The following is a 25,713-nucleotide window of genomic DNA, read 5'->3' on the forward strand; positions in this document are numbered from 1 at the left end:
TTTTCTGAGTTTATGTTTAGTCACTGTCCATGTTGTAGTCTACCAAATCAACACCCTATGAACATAAAACATGTATTGCTACATATACTGTTAAGGGCAGGGTGTCACATTTCTGTGTCATAGCGCCAGGCCGCCAGTTACTGTGAAGACACACAGTGGGCATTCATATTTAAAAGGCCTATGCACATTCCAGGTTGTGCCATGGTATAAATGACAAGTGTTTACTTCAGATAATAAACCGACCTTAGTGTGATGGTCAGTTGAGGACATAATAATTTCTATTTTTGTTTGTAACCTAGAACTACTAAGAAACAGCATGCCATTTTAATGCCTGTTGAGCTTTGTTCCTCTCAAATAATCTCGCCTCGTTCATCCATCACGTCAGTCGTAAGACTCTGTCCTGATCAGTTACCAGACTGACAATCCTGTTCCAAAGTCAAAACCCTTATGACTCTGATCTGTTTTCAAGTTGACCTTTCCCTAGTCCTCATTGTCATAACAATCATAAACAATTGATTGGTTTAATTCTGTCGAATGCCTTACTGTAATATTCTAAGAGTGTGCTTAGATCATGCTCTTACTGAAGATATGATATCTCAGTATCCCTTACTGATTCATTTTCAATGGGAAATGGACATCAGTTTTTTTCTGTTCATGTTCCAAACAGCCCTCAGTGTGTGACCTTGGCATCAGGCTGGTGACTGATCTATTATCCCAGTTGTCCTGTTTCCTTTTTGGCCCTGGCATGTGACTCACCGGCAGCAGTGAGAGCCACTTTAATTATAGCGCCACAACATTCCAGCAGGACAGAATGAGGAGGGATAGAAATAGTTAACTGGAGAGGGGGGGGGGGGTAAATTATTTTATTCCTATCATCTATTTATATACAGAAATATGGAAAGTGAGCGAGAGGTACGGGGTGAGTGAGTCAGACAGGGAGAGGCTTGGCAAAAGGCCTTATGTCAAATTAAGAGACACGCAAGCAGCATGCTACTGTTCACTCCGAGTCGTTCCTTGACCACTGCTGTGTCTTGACGTGTATCTCTCTTCTCCTATAGAGAAAAAAAAGAACAACAACGAATGGGTCAGAAACTGAACAAAGGGTTGGAAAAGGAAGGAGTCTCAACAAATGCCTACAATGGAGGAGAGCAGTCAAAGCAGGGGGGAGAAGAGGGCCTTAAGGCACAGTTGGAGCCCAGTGAACAGGGCAGCGGTTGTCGTAACGCTGGGCCTGGGAGCTATGGGATAGCAGAGCAACTGATTGTCAGCAGCAGCCTGGCCACTGAGCAGGGAGACGATGAGCTCACTGCGACCCCTGCCCTGACAAACACCCTCATTAAGGAGCCAATGAGCCCCGCTCTAGGCGAAGAACAGAGCCCTTTGACCATGGGGGGAGGGAATGAGGGAGGGGACAGAGAAGACAGGGCTGTCACACATAATACAGATATGCCAGAATGTATCCTGAGCTCTGAGAGGAGCACACAGTGCTCAGAGCCCAAGAAGAAAGCTGCGGATAGTAAGAAAAGGGTGAATACTGGGACAGGAGCTACAATGGAAGCACAAGTGATGAGTAAATGCCCTGCTGGTGGTGGGCACAGAGACTCAGATACAGAGGATATGACAGATAGGTCTAACACAGAGGACTTGATCTCAGAACCTACCAAGGAGGTCTTTGTACTTCTGGAGAAGGATGAATCGGGGTTATCGTGTGATGTGAGCAGCGCGATCGCTGATAGCAGGGACAAAGAGAAAGAAAAGAAACAGCCTTCTGTAAAAATAATAGTGGAGGAGGATACGACTTCTGCCGCTAGTGTAGATAAACCTCAAGACCTTCCAATGTTGCCTACTGACCCACAGAGGAACGTTTATTCTGCTGTGGATGATCTGAGGCTCAGTGAAGACAGACTTCATAGCGGAAAGAAACAGCAGGAATCACAGACAGCCTCATCTTTGGGCACCGAAACAAGCAAAACACAAGTAACATGGGATGAGGATACAAGCAGCACTGTAAACACTTATTGTGTTCTTTCCGGTAAAGGCAGCAGTGGTTGCGAGGCACAAACCTCACGTTCACAAACAGACTGTTCGGAAAGAGCAGATCCACATTTGGCTGAACCGGCGGGCATCGGGTGTCCCCCAAAGAAGGCTGAACGAACTGAAGCCGTCAAAGCTATTTCGGAAAATGAGTCTGGAATTACTGCAGTTTGTGATCTCAAAACGGGCATTCAAGGCAAAGAACCAGACCTCTTGAGTATTGAATCAACTCATGCCAATTCCAAGTCAACTGATATAAATAATACATTCTATGATGATATAGACTGCACTCATAAGGATTTGGTCCTATTGAATATAGAGGAAGAGCTTGATGAGAAAACAGAAGCATTAATTGCGCTTAACACAAAAATGAAGCCGGAGAAATGCTGGGAAAAGACAAATCCAGTTAAGAGTGGTTCACAAACTGAGAAAGAGCAGGCCACAGCCCCAGATGAGCATCCACAGGTGAAAGACACACAGAAAAGGGAAGTAAAAAGAGACCGTGTCACAGACAACAGGATTGGGCCATGTGAGTCAAACCAGTGTGAACCTGAACTACACATGTCACCTTCAACAGGTGTCCCAGGAAATACAAAACCACCACATCCTCCTCAGCCCCCACCAAGGCCAAACGCCAAAGGTACAGACAAAAGACAAACAATAAAATCTATTCATTCACAGTTTGATAATGTAGAGAGCAATGATGGAAGTGTCTCCTTACAACAGCAGACTACAACTTATACTGGAAAAGCAAAACCAGTATCCTCTTCCCCTGACACATGCACCTCCATCACCAACCATCAACATTTAGCTGATGACTCATTAGAACAACGCAATGTGATTCCCTCCCCTCCTCTCTCTGTGCCAAAGCTAGAGGATAGTGATGGGCAGAGACAGGTTGTTCCCATGCAGAGGGAGAGAGAACCTGTCTGTTACACTCATGTCACCACCCCACCACCCATCACTCACCTTCTGCCTGAGAGGGAGATGGCGAGCACAGTGCCAACACAACATAACAACAGTATGGATTTCACCCAGACAGAGGACAGAACAACAGGTGCCTCTATAGATCCATCTGTTCCAGTAGAGAGGCCTAAACCGAAGGGGCCTCCTCCACCTGTCCCAAAAAAGCCCCAAAATCCCTTTAAGATTCCAGCTACAAAAACAAGCTCTATGGATGAACAGAAAAGAGGTGATGATTATCATCACAAAGAGGAAAAGAAGAAGAGGAGACAACCACATCAAGTCAGCAAAGGAAATACTTGCGACACAGCTTCTCGGGATATGTGTGTGTTATGGGATGACACAGGTTCTTCTTACACTGTACCATCCAACATGTACACACCAGATCATTTTGATTCATTGGATGATTTTTCACAACAACAAAGGGCACCAACTAGAGAGGAAAAGTATAGAAATATCATAGATTTTGATGCTTGGGCAAGAATGGTGAAACTTGCTGCGGAAGAGGAGAAACCAAAACAACTTGACATGTTGGATGGACGACCTTTTTTGGAAAAGCAGGCTAAACTCAAAGGCCCACCACCTCCTGTACCCAAAAAGCCCCAAAAGCCAGAGCCAGAGGAGATACGAGAACTAGAGCTGTCCTTGTGTGAGAGGATGGAAGATGAAGATGATGACCCTGAACCCCAACCTGACACGGTCAGCACAGATGTCCGTTGGAAGAACCTTGGTGACCACAGAATCCATAGTGGTCTTGGTGAGCCTACCGATCGCGAATCTGTGGCTGAGCTTGAAACTGAGACATACAGGCCTGTGGCTGAGCTCATAAAGGAGACCAACCAGATGCACCAGAGAATCAGGCATGCAGACCAGACAGACCCCCTCATGGCCAAGTCCATGATCAGGCATGCAGACCAGACAGAACGCTTCATGGCCAAGTCCATGATCAGGCACGCAGAGCGGACAGAACCTCTCATGGCCAAGTCCATTGACGGGGCTGTGGACCTGGGCCAGAGCCTGAAAGTATCACAGATGCAGAGCCTGAAAGTATCACAGATGAAGAAAGCCTTCGATTTCACTAAGAAGCCTGCTGAAAAACCACCAGAGACAAAGCCTGAACCCAAAAAAGGTAATAAAGTGCTTAGGATCAAATACTCTCTCTGGCTGTCTCTTTATTTATGTCTCCCTCCCTTCTGTTTCTTTCTTTCTTTCTCTCTTTATTTTCTCCCTCCCTTACTCCCTCCCTCTCTTACTTCCTCCCTCCCTCTCTTACTTCCTCCCTCCCTCTCTTACTTCCTCGCTCCCTCTATCTGTGTGTGTGTCTCTTTCTCTCTCTCACACACAAACACACACACAGCCATGTGAGGATCTTGAGTTGTAAAAAGCTATTGCAGTCTGGTTTTGAGCATTGCTTGCAAGTCAGTGAGTCATACTTGTCCTTTGTAACTATGGAGCGTACTGTACGCATGAGAATGTGTTAGTCAGGCCTTTGGGTTCAGTCGTACTGTAGATAGAACAGTCCTGTGTCCCGTGTGGATCAGTTCATAGAGCATAATTGCTTGCAACACTAGGGTTGTGGGTTCGTTTCCCATTTGGGACCAGAATGAAAAAAAGTACACAGAGAGTATGTACTCACTACTGTAAGTCACTCCGTATAAGAGCATCTGCTAAATTACTAAAATGTTAATGTAATAGAGTACCACAGTATGAGTCATAAAACCCATAAAACCTAGAGGTCAAACAGGGAAATGGTTCCAATTGTTTTTCCACCATTAATTTTTCCCATAGGGGATTTTAGAAACACTTAAAATAGGTCTGTGTTTTGTGTAGGCTTACCTTGGTGTGACATCTGATAACTGAGTATTGTTTTTCTTGAAAATAATGGCACATTATTGTACTCTTTTCTCTAGGACAAGATTACTTTAATCAATATATGTATTTACCCCATCCCCCCCTGTGAACTGTCTTGTGCAAGTTTTAAATTGACACATTACCTGCTGGCAAAGATATCAGCTAGAGGTGACGTGCAGGAGCTTGCAGGGATTTAACGTTTTGCATGATGTCTAGTTTGATGCTTATTAGCATTTTCAAATCTTAAGAGTAAATAGAGACGAATATATTGATAAAAGTCACCTTGTCCGAGAGAGATTTACATGGTTAGCAAAACATCACGCCAGGTTAAGCCTACACGAAACACAGCCCTTATTTTAAGTGTTTCTAAAATCCCCTTTGGGTATTATGACACCTCCACTGTGGGATTATATTGAACAAATGTACATTGAACAGGCGCAAACATCTGAGAAATGTGGTAAACTGGGGGGATTTTTATTTATTTTTTTATAATGTGGAGCTGCCTGCCTTGTCATTCTCAGAATCACCACTTACAGGCGCACTAAACATTATTATTATAAGCCTACTTATGACAGTGTTGGTGATGCTTTCATAGACTCACTTAATCATTTTCAATTGAGAAAAATAAATTATAAAACGGTATCTTTATCATATAAATAAGATAATTGTTATACTAAAATTCTTCGTATGTAAGAGGCGGGGATGGAACAGGGCGTTGCTTCCGGTTCATAGAATTACAGTCTGGAGGGAAAGAAGAATACTCGAACGGCTAAACGAGTGTAACAAGGGAAAATCGTAACGGACGAGGGCTAAACTACCATATTCATGTGTTCATATTGATTACCTCGCTTTCACGGAAAATTTCGCATAGATTTAGGAGGTAAGGAAAATAGACCGCTCTGTATTTGCAGTAAACATCTTGCTGCTAGCTAACCAACCCGGCTGTGCACCGTTAATGAATGGTAACAGCCTGAGCCATGGATAAAATATGCACTTTTGTTATAATAGCTCACTGGCGGTGTCTATCATGCTCCAAATTCTAGCCGATAGTAGTAAATAGTCAATTCATGAGTGTCTTTATCGATACATTCCTTAGACATCGCTTTAGCAAGTCTTGTTAAACTATCATTTATCCTCCTGGGTGATGATCTGCCTTTGAAAATTATTACTAATGAATTGCACATAGGGAAGTAGCTAGCATTTTAGCTAGCCACACAATGCATGGCTATTGTCCACCTTTAGCGTATGGAATCAAGAGTAGCCTGCCTAGCTATGCTCTATGGTCAAATCTGTTGGTTTATTATTACACTGTACGTCAATTTCTGCTTTGACCAATCACCTGTATTAATCAGAAGCATACAGATTACAGTAACCTACAGGACCCAGTCATCTAGTTAATTCAATAATAGCTAGCTAACGTTACACGTTGCTTAGATCGCTAGCTACATTCTTTGGTAGCTGCTGTTAACAACGCGGGTGTATTTAAATACACTAGCGTTGATTTCAATTGTATTGGGTTGCACAAAAACAGTCCGCGTGAAGCCAGAAGTTAAATACAATTCAATTTCAACTTACTGTGCCAGTGGGCAGGAGGCTTGGTCATTATGATGGGGAAATGTGATACAAAATATTTAAAGGAACATATTATTAAACAGACTTTCCAAAGCTGGTCTGTTGTAGACCCACCTCTTCTCCTGATTACCTCATGTCAAAATAAAAGTTCTGCACATGCGCTATAATATGTGGACAAAAAAGGAATAACTTGTTTTGACATGAGGTAAGCAGATAGGAAGTGGGTCTACAAAATACCCACGTTTGGAAAGCCTGTTTAATAATGGGATCCTTTAGATATTTTGTCTCAAACCCCCCCTCATAATGACCAACCATCCTGCCCACCGGTACAGTAGGTTGAAATTGAATTTTATTTAACTTCTGGCTTCCCGCACACTAGCGTTGCACAAAAATAGTGCATGTAAATACGGTAGTCTGTGGCAGTCAACTGTGTGTCCAATGATATCCAGTCTAGTAGGTCATACACTGATAATAGATGCCACTGTGGTGTTGTCGCAGTTCAATCTGAGACTAGAGTTATCAGTCTGTCTACTGCACCTCTTTTCTTGCCAGGAAAGCGTAAGCATATGGCCTACCATTGACTGACCACAATTGTCATCATTTTGAACACGAATGCATACATTTTATTACATAATATTGTCATATGGTCTACCTCACAATACCTAGGGCTTACTATAGCAAATGTTTTGCATTGCTCGTATAAATTGATCATGATCAGTTTCTATGGGTTTAGTTGCACTTAGACATGTATCTATCATCTATCTACATCCTATCAGGGGTGAGAAAATACATGATCCACCTCTGTTCAGCAGCTGAATATATTTGACACTAGAACTGGCTGACAGTTTTACAATATGTCACAGTTAAGTCTGTCAGCCAGTTCTAATAATGGACCATCGTGTTCTGTTTTTCAAACCCTGCATGTCCTTCTCTGGCTGCATGATGCAGTTGTAGTGATGCAGGCTGTGGTCAAATAGCCACAGTATCATAGGAATAGTTTATGTCCTGTACCCAAGGCTTTGACCCAGGAGGATATTTGATCCAGGGGAGATGGGTCTTGCTGCGGTTCCTGCTCCGAGAGGGATCGATGTGTGACTAGAAGGGTCTTCAGGACAAATGGATGCTTGCCTATGTTTTGGCTAATTTGATTTATATGGAATATATATAAATAAATAGTGTTATTTGCTAGGCAGATGTTTCAGTCACTGGCCCCATTTCTTCAGAAGGATGCAAACCCATGACCTGAGTATACTTTATAAGTTGGGAGATGGGCTTGGTTGAGCTCAGTCAGAAGAATGTAACTCCGTAGCTCTAGAGCGAGGACAGCCCAATGATACATGTACCAGCTCCTTAATAAAAACGACTGATTAAACACTTTTATGACTAAAAGACTATCTCTTCCCTCAGCATGTAGTATTCTCTGATTTATCTCTTCACCACAGGGTCAGCTTCTGTGTTATTCAGACCAGTTCTTTCTGTCTGTACTACCATTCAAAATGAGAGTACGGAGACCCCAACAACAAACTATCAGATTCTACCCAGTGCTTACATTGGGTCAATTGATGGGCTATTCACTACATTCTGGTTATCCTTACAAGATTGCGAGGCCATCAATGAACATTCTGAATAGATGTTGAAGGTAGCAGCATGTGGGTTAATACTAGTGCTGGGAATTGTCTGGGATCTCACGCTATGATGTGCCGATACGATATGTATTATGATTCTCACAGTTATATATGTATTGCAATTTGATGTTCCAAACATATTGCTCACTATATTTCTGCTGCAGAGAGACTAGAGAGAGCATGAGAAAGAGTTTTGATATGTAATTGAAATAAAAGTGCTGAAAACATGTTGCCCCCCACAATCACTAGTTAATAATACTACTAGAATGACTCTGATGGCGGACATTTGTGCTGTCCTATTCCTTATAATCTCGTCTATTATCACAGTCTGCCATGCGCATGGGCTAAAGGAAGGATAGAACTTCTGCATCCACTTCCTGTTAAGGAAACAACGCTATGTCTGCAGGAAACCATCACTCATTCAAAAAACAACATTCCTTATGAAGTATGGTGGGAGGATCAACAATTATTCAATCCAAATGCCAACAATAATTCATGTTTTTACATGGGTGGCACACTGGCAAAATGCCTACTGCACACTCCTCAAGAGGATCCACCAGGTCAAAGTTTTAGATTTTTCGGTGCTGTATTGTGGCTATGCACTGCTTTCTGTTCGGGGCTATGGGAGACCGATACAAAGAAGCCTTTGATGCTGAACTGTAATTGATCAAGATCTTCCTGCAGTAGGGTCAGCTCCTCTGATTAGAGCCTGCTCCCTGTGAGGCGTGATGGGAATCTATCATCTGTTTTGTTTGGAAACCAACCAATACGCTAGCTAAATTGAGCTCACTTGTCAAACTTTTTGGCCAGCTTACACCAACATTTAGCCTGCCAAAGTGAACATTTGGGAAATGTGAATAAAGGCTGGCTAAGTAGGCTAATAAGAAAGTTTGTCAAAATAACTATTAGGCTAATGCGGCAGGTAGCCTAGTGGTTAGAGCGTTGGACTAGTAACCGAAAGGTTGTATGATCGAATATCCGAGCTGGTAAAAACCTGTTCTGCCCCTGAACAAGGCAGTTAACCCACTGTTCCTAGGCTGTCATTTGTTCTTAACTGACTTGCCTAGTTAAATAATGGTTAAAAAAAATAAATAATCCTAGGTTCATAGTTCATACACACAAACTCAGCCAGCACCTTGTTTGATCAGATGCACAGAAAAGTAGACGTCTACAAAGTCTGCCTCTTCTGACAGCTCTGCCATCGAGCTTGGGACAGCTTAGCTTAGCCCTGGTCTACCATTTGAGGCAGAGATGGGTATGTTATGAGACATGAATTAGTCAATGGCAATGTCCCATTAAGCTTTTAATGTGTTCTGTCTGGAGTGGCTTCACATCAACTGAGCATCAATTTGGGTAGTGAACAATGACCACACCAGTTTGTTTTTAGTATAATGTACACTCATAAGAGGGGGTCTAAAGATACATTTGAAGTTTGTAATGAACAAATACATGTGAACTAGTGCTGCTGAAGTGTTTAAAGTAGCTACTGAGAGGTCTGTCATAAACTGTGTCACTATCTGTTGCCTTTAGTATGCTGTTAACTTTATGCCCTTAGTAACCCTGTTCTAGCATCTGTCTGACATCTCTCCCTGTCTGTCTCTCCTTCTGATGGCAGATATGTTCAGGCGAGTGGTGCGAGCGAGTAAGTTCCGTCATGTCTTTGGCCAGGCGCTGAAGAACGACCAGTGCTATGATGACATCCGCGTCTCCCGGGTCACATGGGACAGCTCCTTCTGTGCCGTCAACCCAAAATTCGTCGCCATCATCATCGAGGCCAGTGGGGGCGGAGCCTTCCTTGTCCTCCCTCTGCTAAAGGTGAGTGTGTCACTATCAGCCAGCCAACTAGGCAGCATCATGGCTTCTTCTGTCTCATCAGGCTTCGAACACTTCTTCTCACTGTTGGCCTAGATCTCAGTATTAGTTACATTCAATCGCTCCATTCTGTTTCGGTGTGATTTGATTATTTGTTATTTCCTACGTTTTTGGTTACTGACAGAGCCTATATGCAATCATGGAAATGAGATAACAAAATTTAATTACTATGCTATTTTACTATGCTGGATATGTATATGTGCCAATCAATTCATTATCTGTTTAGCAGAATGTGAGGGTGCACTTTAGTATCAGTGAAAATGGGAGCATTTCAGGCTGCACAGGGCTCTACACTGACCTTTGTGCGCCTATTTTGAAAAATGTAGGCGCACGCAAATAAATTTAGGAGCACAATGAAAAATATTTGAGAGATTAAAGCTAGAATCCTTACTTTTTTCCAGGCACGCTCGTGCTCCTAAAATATAAACACTATGTAAAGTGTTGGTCATGAGCTGAAATAAAATATCCCAGAAATTTTACAAATGCACAAAAAGCTTATTTTATCTCAAATTATGTGCACAAAGTTGTTTACATCCCTGTTAGTCAGCATTTCTCATTTGCCATGATAATCCATATACCTGACAGGTGTGGCATATTAAGAAGCTGATTAAACAGCATGATTGTTACACAGGTGCACCTTGTGCTGGGGGAAATAAAAGGCCACTCTAAAATGTGCAGTTTTGTCACACAATGCCACAGATGTATCCAATTTTGAGGGATCATGCAATTGGCGTGCTCACTGCATTAATGTCCACCAGAGCTGTTGCCAGATAATTTAATGTTAATTTCTCTACAATAAGCCGCCTCCAATGTCGTTTTCGAGAATTTGGTAGTATGTCCAACCGGCCTCACAACCGCAGACTAGAGGTCGACCGATTATGATTTTTCAACGCCGATACCGATTATTGGAGGACAAAAAAAGCCTATACCGATTAATCGGACGATTTTTAAAATGTATTTGTAATAATGACAATTACAACAATACTGAATGAACACTTATTTTAACTTAATATAATACATAAATAAAATCAATTTAGCCTCAAGTAAATAATGAAACATGTTCAATTTGGTTTAAATAATGCAAAAACAAAGTGTTGGGGAAGAAAGTAAAAGTGCAATATGTGCTATGTAAGAAAGCTAACGTTTAAGTTCCTTGCTCAGAACATGAGAACATATGAAAGCAGGTGGTTCCTTTTAACATGAGTCTTCAATATTCCCAGGTAAGAAGTTTTAGGTTGTAGTTATTATAGGAATTATAGGACTATTTCTCTCTATACCATTTGTATTTCATATACCTTTGACTATTGGATGTTCTTATAGGTACTTTAGTATTACCAGTGTAACAGTATAGCTTCCGTACCTCTCCTCGCTCCTACCTGGGCTCGAACCAGGAACACAACGACAACAGCCACCCTCGAAGCAGCGTTACCCATGCAGAGCAAGGGGAACAACTACTCCAAGTCTCAAAACGAGTGATGTTTGAAATGCTATTAGCGCGCACCCCGCTAACTAGCTAGCCATTTCACATCACATCGGTTACACCAGCCTAATCTCGGGAGTTGATAGGCTTGAAGTCATAAACAGCAGAGCTGCTGGCAAAACGCATGAAAGTGCTGTTTGAATGAATACTTATGAGCCTGCTGGTGTGCCTACCGTTGCTCAGTCAAACTGCTCTATCAAATCATAGACTTAATTATATTTAATATGACCATTAATATGGTCGAATCCGGAAACTATCATCTCGAAAACAAGATGTTTATTCTTTCAGTGAAATACGGAACCATTCCATATTTTATCTAACGGGTGGCATCCATCAGTCTAAAAATTCCTGTTACATTGCACAACCTTCAATGTTATGTCATAATTACGTACAATTCTGGCAAATTAGTTCGCAATGAGCCAGGCGGCCCAAACTGTTGCTCATACCCTGATTCTGCGTGCAATGAACGCAAGAGAAGTGACACAATTTCACCTGGTTAATATTGCCTGCTAACCTGGATTTCTTTTAGCTAAAAATGCAGGTTTAAAAATATATACTTCTGTGTATTGATTTTAAGAAAGGCATTGGTGTTTATGGTTAGGTACACGTTGGAGCAACGACACTCCTTTTTCGCGAATGCGCACTGCATCGATTATATGCAACGCAGGACACGCTAGATGAACTAGTAATATCATCAACCATGTGTAGTTTTAACTAGTGATTATGATTGATTAAGTTTAATGCTAGCTAGCAACTTACCTTTGCTTCTTACTGCATTTGCGTAACAGGCGGGCTCCTCGTGAGGCAGGTGGTTAGAGCGTTGGACTAGTTAACCCTAAGGTTGCACGATTGAATCCCTGAGTTGACAAGGTAAAAATCTGTTGTTCTGCCCCTGAACAAGGCAGTTAACCCACCGTTCCTAGACCGTCATTGAAAATAAGAATGTGTTCTTAACTGACTTGCCTAGTTAAATAAAGATTGAATAGAGGTGTAAAAAAATATATATATATATATTTAATGGCTAAATCGGCATCCAAAATTACAGATTTATGATTGTTATGAAAACTTGAAATTGGCCCTAATTAATCGTCCATTCCGATTAATCGGTCGACCTCTACCGCAGACCACGCATTGTGTGGGGGAGCGGTTTATCAATGGCAATTGGATTGTCTCTATGGCAATTTGAATGCACAGTGATACCGCAACGAGATCCTGAGGCTCATGGTCGTGCCATTCATCTGCTGCCATCACCTCATGTCGCAAGGATCTGTACACAATTCCTGGAAGCTGTCAGTTCGTCCATGGCCTGCATACTCACCAGACATGTCACCCACTAAGCACGTTTGGGATGATCTGGATTGACGTGTACGACAGCGTGTTTCAGTTCCCGCCAATATCCAGCAACTTCACACAGCCGTTGAACAGGAGTGGGACAACATTCTACGGGATTTAACCAACAGCCTGATAAACTCTATATGCGAAGGAGATGTGTCGCACTGCATGAGCCAAATGGTGCTCACATCAGATACTGACTGGTTTTCTGATCTACGCCCCTACTTTAAAAAACTATTTATCTGTTACCAACAGATGCGTGTCTGTATTGCCAGTCATGTGAAATACATAGATTCGGGCCTGATTTAAATAAATTAATTGACAGATTTTCCTGTATATGAACTGTAATTCAGTAAAATGTTTAACATTGTTGCGTATTGTGTTTTAGTTCAGTATATTTTGGTCTTTAGTACAGGGCCGACAAACACATTTTTTACCTTCTCCCCTCCCTCTTGCCTCCCATTTTACAGTAATCAGTTAGTTGTAATTTTGGATAGAGCAGACATTTCCTTATATATTTTGTTAGCTGCATGTGTGACAACTCCCCCAGTTCTAATTATGATATCATTTACAAAGATTATATATTTTTCCAAAGATAATGTTTTTTTTTTATCAATTAGTGTATTTGTTTTGTCTTTTCTGGTGGATTAAACTGCAGTTTGTATTAAAAGTAGTCCTATTTTGGAGATTATTTCATTTTGAAAGAAGTAAGAGGTTGTAATCTGAACAAATGGGAAAAGGCCCTTTTTGATCATAGGATGAGACATTTTTACTAATCTGCGGGAGAACCAGTTCGGATTTAAGTATAACTTTTGTATGACTGAAGCCTTTAATGAGAGGTTCAATGCTTTAATATTTAATCATTTTAGCCCTCCGAATTCATAGTCATTTATAAATTAATGTTTGTAAATAACCATGTACACTGAGTGTACAAAACATTAGGAACTCTCGCTCTTTCCATGACATAGTCCGACTAGGTGAATCCAGGTGACAGCTATGATCCCTTATTGATGTCACTTGTTAAATCCACTTCAATCAGGGTAGATGAAGGGGAGGAGACAGGTTAAAGAAGGATCTCTAAGCCTTGAGACAATTGAGACATGGATTGTGTATGTATGCCATTCAGAGTGTGAATGGGCCAGACAAAAGATTTAAGTGCCTTTTTGAACGGGTTATGGTGGTAGGTGCCAGGCAGGTGCACCGGTTTGTGTCAAGAACTGCAAAGCTGCTGGATTTTTCATGCTAAACAGTTTGATTTCTGTATCAATGGTCCACCACCCAAAGGACACCCAGCCAGCTTGACACAACTGTGGGAAGCATTGGAGTCAACATGGGCCAGCATCCCTGTGGAATGCGTTCGATACCTTGTAGAGTCCATGCCATGAATTGAGGCTGTTTTGTACTCGATATTAGAAAGGTGTTCCTAATGTTTTGTACGCTCAATGTATAGTCCTGCCTTGGGTTTTTGATGATCGTAAAGAATATGAATGAATGGTACTGGAAGAAAGTAATAGTTAAGAAATGCCAGGCATGTACATGAACAACAAATGATCTACAGTGCCTTGGAAGTATTAATACTCCTTGACTTTTCCCACATTTTTGATACGTTACAGCCTTATTATAAAATGGATTAAAGACATTTAAAAATGCTCAGCGATCTGCACACAATACCCCAAATTGACAAAGAAAACCTTTTTTTTTTTTTTGCAAAAAAAAATATACAAATGCCTTATTTACATAAGTATTCAGACCCTTTGCTATGAGACTCGAAATTGAGCTCAGGTGCATCCTGTTTCCATTGATCATCATTGATGGTTCTACAACTTGATTGAAGTCCACTTGTGGTAAATTCAATTGATTGGACATGAGGTTGAAGAAATTGTCCGTAGAGCTCTGAGACAGGGTGGTGTCGAGGCACAGATCTGGGTAAGGGTACCAAAAAATGTCTGCAGCATTGAAGGTCACTAAGAACAGTGACCTCCATCATTCTTAAATGGAAGAAGTTTGGAACCACCAAGACTCTTCCTAGAGCAGGCCGCCCAGCCAAACTCAGCAATCAGGGAGAAGGACCTTGGTCAGGGAGGTGACCAAGAACCGGATGGTCACTCTGACAGAGCTCTAGAGTTCCTCTGTGGAGATGGGAGAAACTTCCAGAAGGACAACAATCTCTGCAGGACTCCACCAATCAGGCCTTTATGGTAGAGTGGCCAGACGGAAGCCACTCCTCAGTAAAAGGCACATGACAGCCCACTTGGAGTTTGCCAAAAAGCACCTACAAACCATGGCCTGCTCAGACCATGAAAAACAAGATTCTCTGGTCTGATGAAACCAAGATTGAACTCTTTGGCATGAATGCCAAACGTCAGGTCTAGAGGATGCTTTAGTCCAGGTCTGGGAGGAGATCCCTCAGGAGACCATCCGCCACCTCATCAGGAGCATGCCCAGGCGTTGTAGGGAGGTCATACAGGCACGTGGAGGCCACACACACTACTGAGCCTCATTTTGACTTGTTTTAAGGACATGACATCAAAGTTGGATCAGCCTGTAGTGTGGTTTTCCACTTTAATTTTGTGTGACTCCAAATCCAGACCTCCATGGGTTGATAAATTTGGTTTCCATTGATCATTTTTGTGTGATTTTGTTGTCAGCACATTCAACTATGTAAAGAGAAAAATATTTAATTAGAATATTTCATTCATTCATATCTAGGATGTGTTATTTTAGTGTTCCCTTTGTTTTTTTGAGCAGTGTATTTCAAATATGTTTTTAATATTTTTAATCTCAATTTCCATCTATGGACTGAACATACACTCCTGCAACCCGCCTCACCCAATGTGTTATGGATCTGCTATTTTTTATACTTTAGAAACGGAACCCCCTTCAGAAGCATGCCAGCCAACTAGCTACTCACTAGAAGTCAGTTAGCCACTGCTAGCGGTAATCACCGTTAACTCTGACATCTGCCAGCCTCAGCCTGGTCAAATTCCTGCCAGTCTGCACAGCACGATATCAACCCAGAGCATATCGGACTGCTTTTCTCTACCGCATCTCCGGATTCCTACCGCAAGCTTTGAACCTTTACTCCGGATAATCGCAGCTAGCTAGCTGCTATCCGAGTGGCTACTCCTGGCTAATGTCTCTGTCCTGAAGCAAGCACCAGTTAGCCTGGATCTGGGCCCAGCTCCAGGCTAGCCGAAGAGATCCATCAGACTTCAATGCCTCTTTTGCCATTTGGCCTGGCCTGGACCCTTTGCTGCCGACATGGAGCCCAGCCGATCCATCACGACTGGTCTGCCGACATCACCGTCCGGGGGGTTTCAGCAGGCTCTCCCATTGCGACGTCCTCCTGAGGCCCATGTGCTAGCCCCGGCCTGCTAGCTGTCTGTATCGCTGTGCCTCCAGCTCACCTAGCTACTCACTGGACCCTATGATCACTCGGCTACACATGCCTCTCCCTAATGTGCCTTGTCTATTGCTGTTTTGGTTAGTGATTTTTGTCTTATTTCACTGTAGAGCCTCCAGCCCTGCTCAATATGCCCTTTTGTTTGATTTTTAACGATCTTCATCAGAATGCACTCCCAGGAATCCTAGTTCCACAATAAATGCTTGATTTGTTCGATAATGTCCATTATTTATGTCCAAGTAGCTACTTTTGTTAGCGTGTTTAGTATACAAATCCAAACGCTTGTGCAGGTCCATCCAAACGTCGGACAAAAACTTAAAAAAGTTATATTACAGGTTGAAGAAACTTGTCAAACTAAGTATAGAATCAATCTTTAGGATGTTATCATAAATCTTCAATAAAGTTCCAACCGGAGGATTCCTATGTCTGTAGAGAAGCCATGGAACTCAGGTCGCTATCATGTGAAATGCGCATGACCAGGACCTGGCTCTCTGCCAGACCACTGACTCAAACTGCTCCCATCCGGCTCCACCACACAGTAGAAGCCTCATTCAAGTTTCTAAAGACGGTTGACATCTAGTGGAAGCCTTAGGAAGTGCAACTTTATCCATATCCCACTGTGCATTCAATAGGGGCTGGGTTGAAAATCGACCAACCTCAGATTTCCACTTCCTGTTTGGATTTCTTCTCAGGTTTTTGCCTGCCATATGAGTTCTGTTATACTCACAGACATCATTCAAACCGTTTTAGAAACATCAGAGTGTTTTCTATCCAATACTATTAATAATATGCATATATTAGCAACTGGGACTGAGGAGCAGGCCATTGACTCTGGGCACCTTTCATCCAAGCTACTCAGTACTGCCCCTGCAGCCATTAGAAGTTCAAACAATTGTTGGAAAAATTACTTGTATCATGCACAATGTAGATGTCCTAACCGACTTGCCAAAACTATAGTTTGTTAACAAGGAATTTGTGGAGTGGTTGAAAAACGAGTTTTAATGACTCCAACCTAAGTGTATGTAAACTTCCGACTTCAAATGTATATAGATGCCTTTTAACCTAATGTTGTATTTTTATTCCTTCACAAGCCAACCCTTGGTCTTTGCCAGTAGGACTAGGGGGCTCACAGTTCATCGTTTCTCCCGTCTTTGTTACGGATCTCCAACAGTCATACTGAATGTCCTCTTTCTCTCTCCAGACTGGTCGCATAGACAAGGCCTACCCAACAGTATGTGGTCATACGGGTCCTGTCCTGGACATCGACTGGTGCCCTCACAATGACCATGTCATCGCCAGCGGCTCAGAGGACTGCACAGTCATGGTACATACAGACAGTTTTCCCTGCTTACATCTTTAAAATGGTGACCCTATGTTCAAGATGCTGTCTAGGCCCAGGTATGAAAACCTACCTACTACACATGTTCGGACTCTGTGGATGCACCTTATGTAAAAAAGGAAAGCTCTTTACCCCTATAGATTTTTTTTTCCAGTGAACTCTGACATCTCTTAAGAAGACTATGATCAATAGCCCTGTCTGGGTCTGTCAGTGTGCTGCACATGCTAGTGCTGCAACCTTAGCCTCCCTGGTGTGCTCTATACACAAAGCATGTGTCATAGCGTTATCGGATCCACAGCCATAACTGGATGGTGGGGCAGTGAGGTCATCCTATCAGAATGTCTTGTGTCCTTATTTGGTCTTAGACAAATAAATAATGTCTGCAGCAAGAGACGGACAAGTCCACAGAAGGGTCCATACAATATTTTATCTAAATGTATTTAAATGATAGACCTTAAAGATGGAATACAAAAACATTTTAGTAAGGTCTGCTCTCTGAAACGTATGTTATGCAGGTGAAACATGAAATGTTATGCAGACTTTATTCCTTTCCCATCCTTGTTTCTGCCCCCATCAGCTCTCTGCTGCCATCCTTAGACTAAACACTGTTAGTACATCCTGCTAACATTAGACAAGCACATCCATAGTATACTGACACCTAGCTAAGGCTGATTGTCTCAAGGGGTTGAGGAGAATTGAACTCTTGTTTGTTCATGTCCGTAGTTATAAATGAGAAAATGGATATAAATAAGTAGAAGGCAATGGCATCATGACTAACTTCATCTCTCGCTGTCTCCAGGTGTGGCAGATCCCAGAGAATGGGCTGGTCACCCCGCTGGCTGAGCCTGTGGTGGTGTTGGAGGGGCACTCGAAGAGGGTGGGCATCGTCACTTGGCACCCCACGGCCCGGAACGTCCTCATGAGTGCAGGTAGATACAGGTTTAATACCCTGCTCTCACACAAATATAGTGTCTGCAGGAGTATGGCACTTTCAGCGGGGAGTTAATTTGTCACAACAGCTCTCAGAATACAACAGCTCTCAGAATACAACAGCTCTCAGAATACAACAGCTCTCAGAATACAACAGCTCTCAGAATACACAGCATTTTATATATTTTCCACTCTACTGTGGGACTGTACTCTGCTATGAGGCAGTAGCATGTGGATTTCAACTAGTTTATTTGTGTCTGTCCCACCAGGCTGTGACAACCTGATCATCATCTGGAACGTGGGGACGGGCGAGGCCATGATCCAGCTGGAGGACATGCACCCTGACGTCATCTTCAGCGCCTGCTGGAGCCGCAATGGAGCCCTCATCTGCACCGCCTGCAAGGACAAGAATATCCGTGTCATTGACCCCCGCAAGGAGAAGATCGTGGCTGTGAGTGGGCTGGGGACTCTAGGGGAGATACAGTGCCTTGTGAAAGTATTCACCCCCCTTGACGTTTTTCCTATTTCGTTGCATTACAACCTGTCATTTAAATGGATTTTTATTTGGATTTCATGCAATGGACATACACAAACTAGTCCAAATTGGTGAGATGGAGAAGAAACGGAAAAGTGGTGAGTGCATAAGTATTCACCCCCTTTGCTATGAAGCATCTAAATAAGATCTGGTGCAACCAATTACCTTCAGAAGTCACATAATTAGTTGAATAAAGTTCATCTGTGTGCAATCTAAGTGTCACATGATCTGTCACTTGATCTCAGTATATATACACCTGTTCTGAAGGGCCCCAGAGTCTGCAACAATACTAAGCAAGGGGCACCACCAAGCATGTGGCACTGTGAAGACCAAGGAGCTCTCCAAACAGGTCAGGGACAAAGTTGTGGAGAACTACAGATCAGGGTTGGGTTATAAAAAAATATCAGAAACTTTGAACATACCACGGAGCACCATTAAATCCATTATTAAAAAATGGAAAGAATATGGCACCATAACAAACCTGCCAAGAGAGGGCTGCCCACCAAAACTCATGGACCAGGCAAGGAAGGCATTGATCAGAGAGGCAACAAAGAGTCCAAAGATAACCCTGAAGGAGCTGCAAAGCTCTGCAGCGGAGATTGGAGTATCTGTCCATATGACTACTTTAAGCCATACACTCCATAGAGCTGGGCTTTATGGAAGAGTGGCCAAAAAAGCCATTGCTTAAAGAATAAAATAAGCAAACACGTTTGGTGTTCGCCAAAAGGAATGTGGGAGACTCCCCAAACATATGGAAGGAGGTACTCTGGTCAGATGAGACTAGAATTGAGCTTTTTGGCCATCAAGGAAAACGCTTCGTCTGGTACAAACCCAACACCTCTTATCACCCCGAGAACATCTCCACAGTAAAGCATGGTGGTGGCAGCATCATGCTGTGGGGATGTTTTTTTTGGGGGGGGAAATTGGTCAGAATTGAAGGAATAATGGGTAGCGCTAAATGCAGGGACATTCTTGAGGGAAACATGTTTGTCTCTCAGACATTTGAGAGTGGGGCGGAGGTTCACCTTCCAGCAGGACAATGACCCTAAGCATACTGCTAAAACAACACTTGAGTGGTTTAAGGGGAAACATTTAAATGTCTTGGAATGGCCTAGTCAAAGCCCAGGCCTCAATCCAATTGAGAAACTGTGGAATGACTTAAAGATTGCTGTACACCAGTGTAACCCATCCAACTTGAAGGAGCTGGAGCAGTTTTACCTTGAAGAATGGGCTAAAATCACAGTGGCTAGATGTGCCAAGCTTAGAGACACACCCCAAGAAACTTGCAGCTGTAATTGCTGCAAAGTGTGGTTTTACAAAGTATTGACCGTTTTCTTTTTTTTCTCATTTCTTGTCTGTTTCACAATAAAATATAGTTTGCCTCTTCAAAGTGGAAGGCATATTATGTAAATCAAATGATACAAACCCCCCAAAAAATCTATTTTAATTCCAGGTTGTAAGGCAACAAAATAGGAAAAATGCTAAGGGGGGTGAATACACTGTATTTTGGCTTGATAATCACTCTTGTAGCACTGTCTCTCACATAAACACACACACGCACACGTCATTGGTGCTGAAACATGCGATCCTCTCTGATAGACGTGTTGTGTTTCAGGAGAAGGACAAGGCCCACGATGGAGCACGGCCCATGAGAGCCATCTTCCTAGCTGACGGAAACATCTTCACCACCGGCTTCAGCCGCATGAGCGAGCGGCAGCTAGCCCTCTGGAACCCCGTATGTCACCTCCCATCCAGACCCACACGGACACACACACATGGAAATCTGCCGATGTGCCCTTGCGCAAGGCACTTAACCCTAATTGCTCCAGGGTCGCCGTTAAAAGTGGTAGACCCTGGCTGTGACCCCACTCTCCGAGGGTGTCTCAGGGAGAGTTGGTATATGCAAAAATAAACATTCTCAATTCACACGTGTAAAAAAGGACAAATATAAGCACACACCAAATTATTATTTGTTATACACATACAGACAGACATTCATGCACTCATAGATGCACAAATCCTTATCTAAATCAAATCAAAGTTTTTATCACGTGTGCCGAATGCAACAGGTGTAGACCTTACAGTGAAATGCTTACTTACAGGCTCTAACCAATACTGCAAAAAAGGTGTTACGTGAACAATAGGTAAGTAAAGAAATCAAACAACAGTAAAAAGACAGGCTATATACAGTAGCGAGGCTATGACAGTAGCGAGGCTACATACAGACACCGGTTAGTCAGGCTGATTGAGGTAGTATGTACATGTAGATATGGTTAAAGTGACTATGCATATATGATGAACAGAGAGTAGCTGTAGCGTAAAAGAGGGGTTGGCGATTGGTGGGACACAATGCAGATGGCCCGGTTAGCCAATGTGCGGGAGCACTGTTTGGTCGGCCCAATTGAGGTAGTATGTACATGAATGTATAGTTAAAGTAACCACATGAAATGTATATTTTGTGTTGACAGAAAAGCATGGAGGAGCCAATATCAGTCCACGAGCTGGACACCAGTAATGGAGTGTTGCTGCCCTTCTATGATGCAGACACCAATATAGTGTACCTGTGTGGGAAGGTGAGGATGATATACTTGTTAGAGATGTTGTCTCCCATCTGAATAGAGGATTAGTGTGACTTCGGTCTTTCTGGGAGGATTTCACAGGTTTTAATAGTAACCTCTCCTATGTTCAGGGTGACAGTAGCATCCGGTACTTTGAGATAACAGACGAGGCTCCATTCGTGCACTACCTCAACACCTTCTCCAGCAAGGAGCCCCAGCGAGGTATGGGCTACATGCCCAAACGAGGACTGGACGTCAACAAGTGCGAGATTGCCAGGTAACAACCATGCACTCAGTGATGGCTTTGAGACCTTCTCCTTTTGTCCATTAGAGGGAGGACATGTTGCAGTATTTGAGAGAACAGTCCTAATGCCTTTGATTCTGCGGCTGTACATCCTCATCATGTTTTGTCTATTTTACTTGCAGGTTTTATAAACTACATGAGAGAAAATGTGAGCCAATCATTATGACAGTCCCCCGAAAGGTTTGTGTCTTTCTTTTACTCTTTGAATATTTTTTTTTTTACATTTAAGACATTGATGCTGTAGAAAAGAGTGCAATTGTTGTTCAAATCGGGCAAATCAGGCAATATTAAGAATAGAGCCACTGACTAGAGTACAGTCCTAACTGATACCATTATGTCTTTCCTTCTCTCCGTCCCACACATTCAGTCGGACCTGTTCCAGGATGACCTGTACCCGGACACAGCAGGACCAGATTGTGCCATCGAGGCGGAGGACTGGTTTGATGGGAAGAACGGCGAGCCCATCTTGATCTCCCTGAAAAACGGCTATGTCCCCGGCAAGAACCGCGACCTCAAGGTGGTCAAGAAGTCTAATGTCTTGGAGGGCAAGCCAGCCAAGAAAGCAGCAAACACCTCGCCTGCCGAGAGCAAGGCCTCTCCACATCCATCTATAGTGAGTAGGACTGAACACTTTCAGTAACAACTGTCAAGCTATATTAAGACAATATAGTGAATAAAACTGTACTTTTAACACAGGCAATAGACAAGATGTGTTAAGATAAACTAAGAAAATCAGCTGCAGTAACACAGTGAATAGATTTGATTCTCAACAATTGATATCAGAACAGTACTGGAACATTTTCTGTTAAGTCATTTTAGCTACCAAATGGTTTGTGAAACAATATATCTTGTCATTATTTAACTGGTTGTCCTTTCTATGCTTTATTGCAGCAAAATGAAGGGAAACTGGAGGAGCTACTGCGAGAGGTCAAGTCGCTCAGGGACCTCGTCACCCTACAGGACCGTCGAATTGCCAAACTGGAGGACCAGATGTCCAAGGTCGCCATCTAAGACTCAGCCCCCGCTCAGGACCATTCATTGATTGGGAGATAATCGAGTGAACAGGGCCAGTCACTGCCAAAATTTGAGAATTCGGCTTCATCATTCCGCTTGGAATCTTCCCAGCGACGATCCCAAGCACACATTCCAAGATGAACTTTGTTTTTTATCATGTCTACCCCTCACACTTACCTCTAAAATACTTAGAGAAACAACTGTTGCAATTCATAGTCCACCTTTTTACTGGGGATGAAACGCATTTAAATAACTGCCATTTTTTGGTTGATTGAAAAGTCTTACCATTTTGTTATTGTTTTAAATTGTGGTCAAGAACATTCTGATGGGAAGTTTGTACTTACTGCAATACTCTCAACAATCGTATGTAGCCACCAGTATTGCCATATTCCCTTGATTTTTGTGCTGCCAAAAAAATGTTTGTGTGGGTGTGGGTTTTCATTTATTTTGTCTTTTCTCCTGTTTTGCATTCCAGTTACAGACTATAGGGTAATAGAATGATTTAGGCAAAGAGAATAATTATCTTTGAACCAACTATAGCTGTTACATTGTTGCAATAGAAAGAGAAAGATATCAGATTTTTTCCGCCACGCCAGCTGCTCGTATTAAGCATCAGGTCACTGAATGTGAAGGAAGTCTGACGATATTGTTAGTTCTTCTGGGTGTAGATTTTAACTGTGGGGGTGTCGGCAGACAGTGGCGTGAACTGCAGCTCTCGCTGGCATAAATGTAGTGGTGCCTCTGTCACGCTGTGGAGGGTATTGGGGCTCAATCTGAGGTCACCCACTCCGGTGCATGTTGTGGCATTGGAAAGGGACCTCTCTCAGCATTTCTTTCACTCAACCATCTAGTTCATGTAGTAAGGTGCATGCAATAAAGATTTTACACATGGAAATGTCTTCTCCACAATTAATCCCTTATTCTTTGTTTGCGCTAACCTCTCTTTCTACCCTTTTCACCTCTGTCTGTCTTGCTGGCTTGAATTAAATGATTCACACACTGAAACCGGCAGAGCAATGCACAGTCTGATAGACAGATCTCAAGTGGGATTTTAGAAACCGTAATGTGAATATACAGTATAACATTATCTTTTGATAATACCACATAATCTGAAATTATCATAAATGACAACCAGGACAATTCAAGATCCAATAATTAGTCTTAAGTACAATAATGAAAGATCCTTTGTTCCATCATCAGAGCGCCAGTGGCACAGTCTAGATGGGAAAAAACATTTAAACCATGGAGTAGGGGTTTTCATTGCTTTGGCGGGCCCATAAAAGTCATTTTCTGCTCCTGGCTTCCTGTTGGGGGTTGTTCTCATCACGCAGCATGGAGGGAAGGGGGGTCAGAGGGGCTGTGTCTGGCATCCAGACACACCGGCAACCAGTGGGCGGATGAGGGGATGAACGTGGACTATGGGGATTTTGTAGATTAGATGGAGTTATATGAAAGGCTAGAAGTGGAGGGATAACAGTTCAAGGAAGATTAAGTGGATTTGGTGGGAACTTGTTTTTTTGGGGATATGTTACCTACTGACACAACATTTACATGAGTTAATGGATAAGGATTACTGAAAAGCTTACCAGCACACATTTTACTCCTGTATTTCCTCTCTCTTGACCACCCACCTCCTAAAATAATTTGCTGGGAAAACAGCCTGTTTGAAGGTCACTGGGGGATAAACGTCCTCTTTTGTAGCTGTGTTTGTGTGGCTACTCAACTTTGTTGTGTGTTAAAATTCTGGTGTATCAAATTCCCATGCTGTCTCTGCAAAATAACATTTTGAACAGTTTAGGTTCTGTGGGGGAAATATAATTTGTTGTTTTTAATGGATCAAATGTCATGTTTATCAGTCTGACAATTTAGTGAATATAGTGCTCAAACTCCATGCAGACAAGATTATTTTGCTTTACCTGTCATGCATTGTGTGATGAAGTAAGCCTATACCAAGAAAACTATTTCAGCCTGCAACTAAACTAGTGGTTGTGATGAATCCATTATCCCTGAGACAACTACCTCTGTGAAGGGGGTTAGAGAGACTCCAGAGCAACATCCGTTCACAAATTACTCACAAGACGAGAACAGGAAGTGGTGGTTTCCATGGAGACAGGTTTCAATACTTGCTGCCACATTTCCACAGGAGGTCTGTAGTTTACACTGCACAGCAATGATGCTGGTTACAGGAGGTCTGTAGTTTACACTGCACAGCAATGAGCCTGGTTAGAGGAGGTCTGTAGTTTGCACTGCACAGCAATGAGCCTGGTTAGAGGAGGTCTGTAGTTTGCACTGCACAGCAATGATGCTGGTTACAGGAGGTCTGTAGTTTACACTGCACAGCAATGATGCTGGTTACAGGAGGTCTGTAGTTTACACTGCACAGCAATGAGCCTGGTTAGAGGAGGTCTGTAGTTTGCACTGCACAGCAATGAGCCTGGTTAGAGGAGGTCTGTAGTTTGCACTGCACAGCAATGATGCTGGTTACAGGAGGTCTGTAGTTTACACTGCACAGCAATGATGCTGGTTACAGGAGGTCTGTAGTTTACACTGCACAGCAATGAGCCTGGTTAGAGGAGGTCTGTAGTTTGCACTGCACAGCAATGAGCCTGGTTAGAGGAGGTCTGTAGTTTGCACTGCACAGCAATGATGCTGGTTACAGGAGGTCTGTAGTTTACACTGCACAGCAATGATGCTGGTTACAGGAGGTCTGTAGTTTACACTGCACAGCAATGAGCCTGGTTAGAGGAGGTCTGTAGTTTACACTGCACAGCAATGATGCTGGTTACAGGAGGTCTGTAGTTTGCACTGCACAGCAATGAGCCTGGTTAGAAGAGGTCTGTAGTTTCCACTGCACAGCAATGATGCTGGATACAGGGGGTCTGTAGTTTACAGTGTAACTCT

General features: G+C 42.8%; 1 protein-coding gene across 2 annotated transcripts; it reads left to right on the forward strand.

The window, feature by feature from the left end:
- On the forward strand, window positions 1-23,707 carry LOC110537187 (coronin-1C-A). 2 transcript variants are annotated; one of them, XM_021623035.3, is made up of 11 exons: window positions 1-4,126; window positions 9,661-9,860; window positions 17,334-17,456; window positions 18,271-18,400; window positions 18,671-18,852; window positions 20,552-20,671; window positions 21,405-21,509; window positions 21,626-21,771; window positions 21,921-21,978; window positions 22,166-22,411; window positions 22,690-23,707. In XM_021623035.3, exons 1-11 carry the CDS (start codon window positions 1,081-1,083, stop codon window positions 22,807-22,809), a joined length of 4,476 nt encoding a protein of 1,491 aa, XP_021478710.3. In that variant the 5' UTR covers window positions 1-1,080; the 3' UTR covers window positions 22,810-23,707. The 2 variants fall into 2 exon arrangements, with proteins under 2 accessions (XP_021478710.3, XP_036793091.1); XM_036937196.2 differs by lacking the exon at window positions 1-4,126 and adding an exon at window positions 5,368-5,728.
- The last annotated feature ends 2,006 nt before the right edge of the window (window positions 23,708-25,713 follow it).

This window comes from Oncorhynchus mykiss, chromosome 12 (assembly GCF_057628025.1).
Source record: "Oncorhynchus mykiss isolate SJ-2025 chromosome 12, ASM5762802v1, whole genome shotgun sequence".
NCBI classification, from domain to species: Eukaryota; Metazoa; Chordata; class Actinopteri; order Salmoniformes; family Salmonidae; genus Oncorhynchus; species Oncorhynchus mykiss.